This window comes from Salarias fasciatus, chromosome 7 (genome assembly GCF_902148845.1).
Source record: "Salarias fasciatus chromosome 7, fSalaFa1.1, whole genome shotgun sequence".
NCBI classification, from domain to species: Eukaryota; Metazoa; Chordata; class Actinopteri; order Blenniiformes; family Blenniidae; genus Salarias; species Salarias fasciatus.
In genome coordinates, this window is record NC_043751.1 from 20194926 (window position 1) to 20206066 (window position 11141).

General features: G+C 39.0%; 1 protein-coding gene across 1 annotated transcript; it reads right to left on the reverse strand.

Moving 5' to 3' along the window:
- Positions 1-6958: 6958 nt before the first annotated feature.
- ppcdc (phosphopantothenoylcysteine decarboxylase) lies at positions 6959-11087 on the reverse strand. The gene is made up of 5 exons (XM_030096131.1): positions 10895-11087; positions 9401-9496; positions 8952-9080; positions 8698-8866; positions 6959-7824 (listed from the first exon to the last, which is right to left on the reverse strand). Exons 1-5 carry the CDS (start codon positions 11036-11038, stop codon positions 7736-7738), a joined length of 627 nt encoding a protein of 208 aa, XP_029951991.1. The 5' UTR covers positions 11039-11087; the 3' UTR covers positions 6959-7735.
- Between the last annotated feature and the right edge of the window lie 54 nt (positions 11088-11141).

The following is an 11141-nucleotide window of genomic DNA, read 5'->3' on the forward strand; positions in this document are numbered from 1 at the left end:
CCCAGCACCCTGCGACCTGAAACTGAATGGAATTGAAGACAATCAGAAATGTGTGTTTTGCAGAACATTTACACTCCTAGCATGTTGTAGTGTCGCACATAAAAACATATGTTGCTCTTTAAATGGTTGTGGAATGTTGATGCAGCAGAGGCCCCGACACTTGGGAATTGATGAAATTGGTGCCTCTCTGAATGGAGAAGTGGGGTCCCGTTACTGATAGAAACCATATGTTTTGGGAGGGTCTCATAAATATTGAACGACAAGCCTATATAAGGGAGTTTTGAGCTCTGATTCAGGGAGAGACTCATTCTGACTCCTGTCGTGGTTTTTGTCGAAAAGGCGTCCAAAGCCAGTTGCAATGTAGAAAATCCCACAGACACATATTAATTAAAATCTTAACTAAAGCAACTCTCGGCTTCTTCTGGAAGAACGCAGACAGGGAGATGGAATCAGGATGCAGCGTAGAGCTTTAATGCTAAAGCACGCCGTACAGGTTGACAGTCTAAGAGACTGACACAAGGACTCATTCTCAATACGGCTCTTCAGTACATTTTCTGAGGATCCTCCCTCAAAGCTCAGATGAATCCCAGGTTTCTTTTTGACTACGCAACATTCTATCATAAATAATCGTGTCTCCTGGGGTTCCTTTTCGGTTTCTCAGCTGTTTCTAATAGTATCCTTCCTTTTGACCTCTTCTGGTCTTCTTTGCCCTTTTCCGGATTTCCAAACTCTTTGCAACAGACATAGTCATATGTCATAATTACCCAGAATGCCTCTTGATTTTTTTTTTTAAAAGGAAAGTAAAATGCATACATTTAAAATGTTTGTTTTTTTTTCGCTACACATAACAAGTCTTGTTCACACAGGATACAACAAAATTTCTCATATATGTGTGTAATTGTACCTACACGTGCATAATATGGAGATGGAAATTATTGGATTGATGGATTGATCCCAGCATCCAGTGACCCAAAGTGGATGAGTACTGAAGGTGGTTGGGAAATGTAAACATTTATACTCCCATAGTGTTCTTTGTCAAAAAAAAAAAAACATCGAATGAATAAAAGTCATGAGCGTTTCCCCTCTTTTCACACAAATCTGTATTATGTTTTAAAATAAAAACATAATAATTTTTTAAAAAATCAGCAAAAATCATGTGATACGTAGTACAATAGCTATGATATGAAGTATTTGTTGGTCAAAATAATATCTATAATCTTGTTTAAAAGTAAAAGCAGTGGTCATATGAGGTCAGGTAGATAAGACCAGCTGAACATACACAGCAAACACACGTTGAAAACCGGGCATGTTCCCATCAGCTGAGGCTGATGAAACAAGAGCTTATATGACATCAAGCGATGATATTGTTTATGTATTTCTGTGGATTCATATTGAAATCAAATGATGGAAAAGAAAAGTGATCGCCATGAGTTTTAGTCAAATAAAGCCTTTATTGTGTTTATACAGAGATGTTCACTGTATGATGGATTATGTTCCATTCTGTCTGAAGGTGGTGTTTTGGCAGAACAGAATATGAAAATACAAATTGGAACACAAAAAAGTAGCAAATACAACACTGTACTGTGAAAAAAAATAAAAGATCAAGTACAATAAAGCTAAAATTATCAGAGTTTTGTTGCCAGATGTTTGAAATGTTGAGTTTTTATAGTTCAGAATTGTATCATTTGCTCTCAAAAGACTCTCATGTTTCCCAACATAACTTTAACCCATTCAGGAAAGACATTTACACAAGGAATAGTATTTTATCCCTGTTCGATTTTATGCTGCTTGTAGTTAATTTATTAACCGCTGGCCCTGTTTGTCACCTCACATTTCATTCCCAACTATGTCAGTTTTAGTTGAGTGTTCATTTGGGCCAAGAACAAAAGACAGCGAGGAGTCCTGTGAGTTGGGATTGATCTCTCTCAGATTATCAACAACGCAAACATCAGTTCAATAGCATCCTTCTGACAGCACCAACTCTTCAGTTGTTCCTTTGGTTTAAAGGCTGATTTAATCATAGCACAGAGAAAAACAGGCAGTGGAGGAAAGTTGAAGTCCCTCAGCATTGTAAACCAACCCAAACATGAGCAGAAAATGCTGTGAAAGAGGCTTTATAGTACAGAATTACAGTGTGCTGACCTCATCCTCATGTGGTTAATGGTTTACTTCGGCTGAGCAAAGTTAAAACCAGGTCAGCCTTTACCTCCGAGACACAGTTTTACTTCTTACCATTAATCACGCTGTGCAGTTTACCTTTAAACGGCTCCGTGCATGTGTCATGGCATGCAACAGAGCTACGGGGTTGCAACAGAAGAAAAGCGGTGGACACGCAGCGGTGGCAATGTTTGATTCAGCTGCCTGGTGAATGATTACAGTGAGATGCTTTATCAGAAAACCAAATTCTTCCACTCTGTGTTGATTCACTCTCTGAATGACTCCATGTCTTGTTGCGCTTGCATCATGTCGCTCCCGTTTTCACCTGAGAGCTGGAGGCTAATTTGCGGGTCCCCCGAGGCTGCCGCAGTTTAGTCTAGACAAGTTGGTGACTTCCAGCGGTCCTGGGGGTCCTCGCAGGTAAAGAGGTGCAAGTTGTCGAGGGGTGGGGGCGTGGGGGGGGGGGGGGGGGGGTGATTGAGGGGAACAGGCAGGTTTTTCTTTTTTTTTTTTAAATCCCTTTGGAGATTTCTCACACGTCCCACACTTCCAGTTACCATGGCGTTACGGCTCGAGGCTAACCAACACACGGCGTCAAGGGACAAGACAGATCCTCAAACAAAAAGTGATGTGCATCTTCAAGTGGGAGAGAGGTGGTGCAGCTTTATTCAGCATAAACAGAAGAAAATGGTTTAAAAAAAACTCAAATAGGACTGGATTCTCCCCCAAAAAACTGTTAAAGATTTCTGGATCTATGAACGATTAAATAAAAGAGCTTGATTGAGGCTTCTTTGAACTGAACTTGTACTGATTTACTGACTGGGAAAAGAGTTTTGAGAACCCTTTTCTTTGGTGCATTCCTTCTATTGAATACACCTGTCATAATCTCTAAGCATAATACATAATCTCTGACAAATATTTCAGATATACATGAGATATAAGATCAACAGAGAGCTCTGAAGAAACGTTCATCTTATTCTTCAATTATCAGTGTGGATTCTAAATTGAATGTATGATATTATATGACATGTAGATATTGCTTAACGTATCAAAGTCATTTATTCAATTTGACTTTTTGTGTTTGTTAGTGTATCTGACAATCAAATTTAGTTCAAATTGTATATTTCATTTGATAGTCAGCTCATACCACTTCACATTCAGAAAATGCACATTAGATTACTACAAAATGCACCAGGTCAATGTCACATACATTTTAGTTTGCCGTCTTTTTTTTATTGTGAATGTTATGTATTCAACAGACACTCAAAAATCACAATCTTCTTTTTAATTCTGTACCTTTACACATTTTTTTTAAATGGGAAAGAAATAAAGTGTGATTGCCTGCATGTGTAATACATTAAAAAAAGTATGTCAAGGACATTCAAATGTCAGGACGAAACCAAGACGTAGCACGTTAATAGCTATTCAGCCCTGTGTGAATCCATTAGATGTTTACCACTTATAAACGCCTCAGAGTCGATAATGAGAATGGCGGTGACACAGAGCAGCTGATCTCTGAGGGTACGACATCTGATGAAACACTCTTGAACATCTCCAGAGGACCGGAACCAACACGTTGAGCCTGGAGACCGCTCAAGTTGCATCAGACGCTCTGAGCACGCACACGTATTGAAACATTGACGTAGACCTATTTGTTTATACAAAACCGCACTTCTTATATGTGACTTATCACACAGTTTCTGAGAAACATCCATTAAAGTTTCCTCTTATAGACAGCATCATGAGGGATATGACCCAGATGAACTTGCCTTATCTTCACTGTACTGCACCTGCAAACACAATAGATTAAATTCTAACTATGTGTTCGAAATGTTTCGCTAAATCAGCTGTTGTACTGGGATTAGGTCTTCTCATTGCCTTTCTATTTTTATTGGGCACACATGCAGGATATGGATGCTTAGTGTGGTATATACCCCGGCATTAAAATGAGTCAAGCAATCTTTATGCTGCAGACTTTATCAACACAGTGATAATAAAACAAAACAAATAAGAATAAGGAAACAGTAAATTCCAGACAAGAAAGAACAATGCATGCAAAGGGAGCAGTAGAGACACTGACATGGATCATTAACATCTAAAAAAAGGAACTGAAATATGAGTAAGGAAATAAGAAAGGTAAGTCATGATAAGCAATTAAAAAACTTCATTCAAATGTTCAAAACACACATATGACATTATTTATATGAAGAAAAAATAGAAAAATTGGAGTATAGACTCAGTCTCACCCTGGATGCATTAGTAGCATTCATTTTGCACATTTAAAGTTGACACTGTTCTTGATTGCAGGTGAGCAGGTATTGTTCCCAGGACCTGGGTCTTTGTGCTCTTCGTTAAAGCTTTGTTTGTACAATAATTACACAGACAAAACACGATCAGCAACTTCTTTTAATGGAAGCTTAACTCGTGCAAATTACACCTTAGCTGACAATCGTCGTCATATAAAATAAAACAATAAAACATGACGTCCTCATGCAGTGACTTTGCACACCTCAGTGTGGATTCTCCTGTAAAAATGAAGTCAGACACCAGCTTCAACTTTTATTTTTGCGGTCTTGCATATCCCAAACAAAGAGGCTTTAGTTTGATTGCACTATTTGGAATACTGGTTTGATAAGCAAATCCTGCACCGCATGGAAAGAAGGCATGTATGCTTTGTCTTCAAGAGCACACCTCAGAGAATTTCCTACTGCTTATCAGACATTTTCAGGATTTGCTCCCGGCTGTGAGAACGCGGCATTCATTCCCATTAAACACACCTGCAGCCTGCAAAACTCCTCCACACTGCTGTCCAAGGCCACAAGACACTCCCCTTGTCAGTTTGGCTGATGTAATGTTGCTGTGGTTTCATTAACAGAATGGAGCCAATAGCAGCAGGACAGGTTATGGCTCAGGGATGCTTTTCATTTCGGCAGCCATTCACACAGCTCCATGTGCCACGACCTCAACCTGACGGCTCAACAGTAACAAAGCCCCCAGTTATTTGCAAGCCAAATTTCATCCAGCTCTACAGGATTTAGTGGGAACACACAGAAACATGGATGGAAATGCCTATTTGCACAGCACAGGAAAGCACACAAGCAGCATGTGTGTCTGTGTGTGTCCGGTACGCGGCTGCTCACATGGAAGAGATATCTTACTGGGAATTGGTGACAGTAAGACACTGGTGAGTGTTCGAGAGCAGGAAATAAAACGAATGACTCATCTAAGGTGTGTGTGATGACTTGGGCTTCAAGTATGCTATCAAACCTCTGAAGAGAATGGCTCGAAGAAAAACATTTTAACAAAAGAAAAAATTCAGAGGTGTTTAAAACAGAAGATCTTAATGATTAATAAAGCACATAATCCAGATCGGCCTGTTCATCACAGTGACTCTGCAACAAAGAAAGATCTTCGAGATAGCCACCCCCTTTTTTCTAACCACATATTCCAGCCCACTGATATATACACACAGTTGTCAGGGTTGATTTACAATCCCCTCGTCGATTTTTTTATCTGAACACAGCCCAGGCTGACACACTTCCTTTTGTGAAAACATGGAGGATTTAGAGTAAGATAAACATGTCTTAAAGCAAAGGAGGACTGGGCTTCTTCACTTGTGACCTTAATTACTTGAGGCTACTCTCTCTGCTTTGAGGCAGAGTAGCCATTTTTAACCAAAACGGTGAGAGTTTTTCAACACAAAAAATTATTTGGGAATCGTGCAGAATGGTTTAGAGTCTCAGACATTCATATTTTATTAAATGGCTGTTTGTTGGTGCAGGAAAGCCAGCATGATCTTTTGTGACATATCACATATCTGTACACATATCTACAAACTGTATAATACATATATATTTTAAATTGATAATGTCTGCTGAAAATATCTGATATCACTTAGAAATCTCTCCTAAATTTTTGAGAAAAACAAGAGAAGTTTGGGAACACCCAAAAAGCAGTTTAGCAAGTCCCCAAAATTAATTTTTGATATTATATGGGAGAGGCCCCATTGGATGTCCTCTAAATCTTTGCAGAGCAACAATATGGGATGCAACACAAAAAAAGAAGAAGAAGTTTGTGATCTCCAAGATGGAACCGATACAAGTTATTAACATTGTCAGGGCACAAATTGAAGAACCACATGACGGAGAGTTAATGGTGGATTTTTGTAGCTAGGATTTTACCATTGGGAAAAGTCTGATTCACCCTTTGGGAGCATCCACAAGGCAACAAGAAACAGCCAACATCTTTGTCGCATGGAAATCTGAAGAGAAAAGGCAAATGATGTTCTCATCTCTGAAGCAAATGAAAACATGGATTCATTTATGCTTGCAAACTGAACATGCTCTCTAGATGTAACTTACATTCACATAATTCTGCTTTTTTCATAGTTAACAAGACATTTTTTTTTCAGCACTGTAGTGAGATTTTATTCCAGAGATCATCATGAAGAGATGCTACTTCTCAAATGCCATCATATTGATAGATGTCATATTGGCATCTGTAATTGCTGCCAAACTTCTCAAATTTCCCAGTTAGACATACTTCAGAAGGATTTTTTTCCACTGAGAAGTGGGAAAAAGTCCCATTTCCCAGTCATTCACATATGCAATATTATATGCAGTGAAGTGGGATTTGGAGTGTCTGATGCTTAAAGGTATAATGGACGATGTTTTAGCCAATGAACGGCGTGATGCGAGTGTCAACTATTGGTCCTCTGACATTTCAATCACGCTGAAGAAATGCTTGCGTAACGCCGTCAAACGCGCTCGTAGGAGCAGCAGAGCAGGTAGGATGGTCTGGCGCATGCGCGTTTTTCAAAAAGCGAGTAACAAACGTTTGGCTTCGACTCTTTCGAGAAAATCGTCCACTATATCTTTAACTGATTACCCAAATAGCAATTTGTTCAAATTGCCCAGAATTTTATGAGAAGTCAGGTTTATGCCTTTGGGCTGGGATTTACATGATACGAGCCCCTAAAGCTGACTTGGCAATACGTTGTGACAGCGTCAGGAAGCCTGTGATGGACTGGCATCCCGGTGTGTCCTGCACAGTAAACTGAGATTGGCTCTGCACAGGATTAAGAGCTGTAGGCAATCAGTGGTAAAGTGACAGGATAAAACATCCCAGATCAAACCACAACTCAAGATTCTCACATATCAAGGTGGAACGATGAAGAATAATGAGGTGTGTCAAATTTAACCTCATATGCACACTGGCCATTAAGGTGAATAGACGATCAACCATTATGAGATTTAAAACACAATCACATACACACAGCACACTGAATATATCATTAACGACCAAACAATAGGCTGTTCATAATAGTGGTTGAAGTGTTTCAAATTTATTTGGGGTTGTTCAAGTCTTTGTGCTGTGAACAAACAAAGATGACAATGCTGGGAAATGATAGTCATCACACACATGCGCTCCTAATAACACTTATCACGTAAAATGAGCAACCGTTTTCCACGGGCGTGTTTTAACCGGAAAAGCAGATAACAGCTTGAAGAGAGAGTCGTCACCGTGTTGATTTTTTATTGGTTATCGGTGTCAGCTGGAATTTCAAGCATGACGCCAGTCATGTTTCCTCACACGACTCTTCTGGTTTCTGAAGGTACTGCTCGACAACGCCGACAATAGTCGACACTTCTGCCATGGCACCTTTACCTGGTGAAAAGACGAGTTAAAAGCCACTGAATCATTTCGAAATAGAAAAATGAATCATCGCTCATGTGAACAATAGTATTACATAAACAAGTTTAACTGCAGAGAAAATGATTCTGCTTGCTTTTCTCACCAGCTAAACCAGTTTTCCTTTAACTGGCTGGATTAGTCACTAACCATTAAAAAATTAACTTTAGGTGTTAAAAGAGTTCGTGCGCGGTGCCAGATGACTGCTAGAGATGAAAGAAATGGTTTATTTTGTTCTTTCAGGAAAGTTACATCCACAGACGTGAGTCTGATGCCAGGAGCTGATTTAAGGCCCTTGACTCATTGAGTTTTACACAGTTTTCGAAGGAGAGGATGAAAAATCTCCAGTGGTCTATGGGAGCTAAACCTTTCCTGACAGTGTCTGTGAAATTTTAAGAACTATACTTTGGATAGTTTTATTTGTGAATCAGCTTGATTAAAACATTTCACGCCTCTTTATTTGGGCAGGGCTGAGCTGACCGAGCCGGGTTGATTTCCAATCCATTGTTTGTCGGTTAGATTCCTCATCCTGCCCCGTCCAATTGTTGACGTGGCCTTGGGCAAAATATTAAACGCCAAGTTGTTTTGATGGGTGTGAGAGCATGTTGCATGACAAGTCTTCACCACTGGTGTCTGACTTCTGACTTGATAATTAGAGAACAAGTGAGGGTGATCGATCAAGCAAAGTGAGTTCAAATGGCTCAATCACAATTTAAATGAAGTCAATATTTCATTTCTTTTGATGTATCTATAAAATGGCATATAGTTGAAACTGAAAACTAAAACTATAGTTTTAGTCTGTATATGTGGAAATTAATGAACATCAGCTTCCCTGATATGACAACCAACCTTCATCTCCACACACTAGCTTCTTAGCGATACAGGGTATTTCCACATATCCAAACTCCTTGAGCCTGGACACCTGCTGGGCTGTAATAGGATGCAGCCACATAGCAGTATTCATGGCGGGGCAAAAGAGGAGAGGTCGACTGGTATCCCAGGCTCTCACCACACACGTCTGTAAGATTTAAACACAAATGTATCTGGAAATGGTAGCATATAAATTAAATGATAAACAATTTCTTTCCATCACATGTTCTCACCAATAAATTGTCACAAATGCCACTAGCAATCTTTCCCAGAGTGTTGGCATCAAGAGGGGCGATGACAAATAAGTCTGCCCACCGTCTCAGTTCAATGTGCAGCACAGGGTCTGATCTCTGAGTCCACAGCTATAGAGGAGAAGCAGTGGGGTAAAAATTAATAAGTCACTTGCTCTTTCACTTATTGCCTAGAATGTGGGACACTTTATGTTGAAAAATCGCAGTCTCTTCTGGCACTTAGCCTTCTTTTTCACTAGCAAAAATTCTTCAACTCAACAATTTTTTTGATTGAAAAATCATGGCAATATTTATTTCACATGTTGAAATTCTATCACATAAGGTTTGAAGGGATCCACATGTCAGCTGTTGAAAACTTAAAAAAAAGAGTTAATATATTCACAGCAACACCTGCGATAAATGAATGAAAAATTAATCACGTTTAAAGTTACCTCCCACTCGTCTTTGTCACTGTAGATTTTGACTGATATCTCTGCGGGGTTGTAGAAGTGCTTGGCATGCTCTGTGGTGACCACTCTCACGTCCACCTAAACCATAAAACGGGATAAAGACATTTACAAGCACCTTGTTACTTTGGTAACAGTACTTAAAAAATAAAACAAAAAAGCACCTGTAAATGTTCATGCACAACGTTTTTATGGTGGCGTTTTTAATTGTTGTGACTGCTGAATGCTCTGATTCTTTAACATCCAAAAAGTAGATTTTGTTGTTCGCTTGCTCCCACCAACTCAGAAGAACTACTTCTTGTTAGATAATTGTGTCTAATGCACTAAATGTGTCTAAATAAAGTTGAAGTATCAGCTTTGAATAATAAACTTCAGAATGTAACAGATTCCCCTAAATACAGCCCCAATTTTCTCCCCAAATATATTTTTTAATATTTCTCATATTAAAAATACAAGCTTAGTATTTTCCATGTCTTGTCCTCTGTACTGTCTTGTTGTTATATTCATTTTCGTTGATATAAAATATAAATAGCAAGCAATCAAAGGTCTGCCTAGCTGTGTGAAACTGTTTTCTTAAAATACTTAGGTCAAAAAGTCAATTTACTAGATGCTGAGTAATGGTATTAAGATATATATATATATACAGATGGAATCAAAAACTATTTTTGAAATCAGAGAATAAAGAAATGAGGAACTGGCTGGTTGTTTCATATATATACATTAAAATGTGTTATTTTTGCCAAATTGAGAGCATGTTTGTTTGAGCTCAACAGAAAACTATCAAGCCAAACATAAAGGCTATTTAGATCAATGAGGTCAATTCAGAGCCTCAAAATGATAAAATATACTTCAACAATCAGTGACAGAGATGAAACAGATAACATCAGATAAGATACGTCAGAGTTCAGAATTAAAACAGTGATGTCATCAACAAATGTTTATAGAGTTCTAACAGATAAAAAAACACTACCCCTATGAGATACAACAGGTGTCATATGCTATTCTCTACAGTGATGACAAAAAAATGTCGAATGTGTTGCCTGATTCGTTGTTCCTTTTCAGATTTGTATTTAATGGTTACTTCATTAATCGCAATAATTTTTATCTCGTTTTTTATAACCAAATTAGGACAACTGCCATAAGATTGATGTAATTTTTAAGAGTCACTACCATAAATATTTTGACAAAAAACTGACTCGTCTATGTGTTGGTGTTAGCTATAGATTTATAGTAACTGACTATTTAAACCGAGGGTTGATGAACACAATGAGTGAACTAAAGGGTAAAATATGGTCACGTTGCTCATTTTCACCAGCTCTTCTTGATATTGAAATTAACTGGGCATGGAGTTGCCTAACATCTCCACCTTGCGGCAAATGTGTGTTTGTGCGGACGATGGCATGTTTAGAAGCAGTGAAATATAAACCATGAAGGCATGAATGTCAATAACAGAGTCACACATGTAAAAAAGCAGCTCACCCCGGGGAGCTGAAGAAGCTGTGACACCAGCAGAGGCAGTTTTAAAGCTGCGACGCTTCCTGTAACACCAACGAGCACACAAAATGTTCCAGGGGGCTTCAGCAAGTCAGATTTTAAACAAGAAACGTCTCCGTCTGTCTGCATATTCACTCTGTTCTGAGCTACGCGCTCAACGAGCTGCCGCCCGCCGTGCTGTCGGACAGCCACTGCCACTTCCGTAAACATTCACCACGGACCAATCAGCGGG

What these genes read in the sequence shown, in the direction of transcription:
- ppcdc (XM_030096131.1), bottom strand. Translation starts at nt 11,038, where the DNA reads ATGCAGACAGACGGAGACGTTTCTTGTTTAAAATCTGACTTGCTGAAG. An exon ending in AGCTTCTTCAGCTCCCCGGG is followed by an intron (nt 9,497 to 10,894) that starts GTGAGCTGCTTT and finishes TTTATGGTTTAG; the next exon opens with GTGGACGTGAGAGTGGTCAC. An exon ending in GTGACAAAGACGAGTGGGAG is followed by an intron (nt 9,081 to 9,400) that starts GTAACTTTAAAC and finishes TCTCCTCTATAG; the next exon opens with CTGTGGACTCAGAGATCAGA.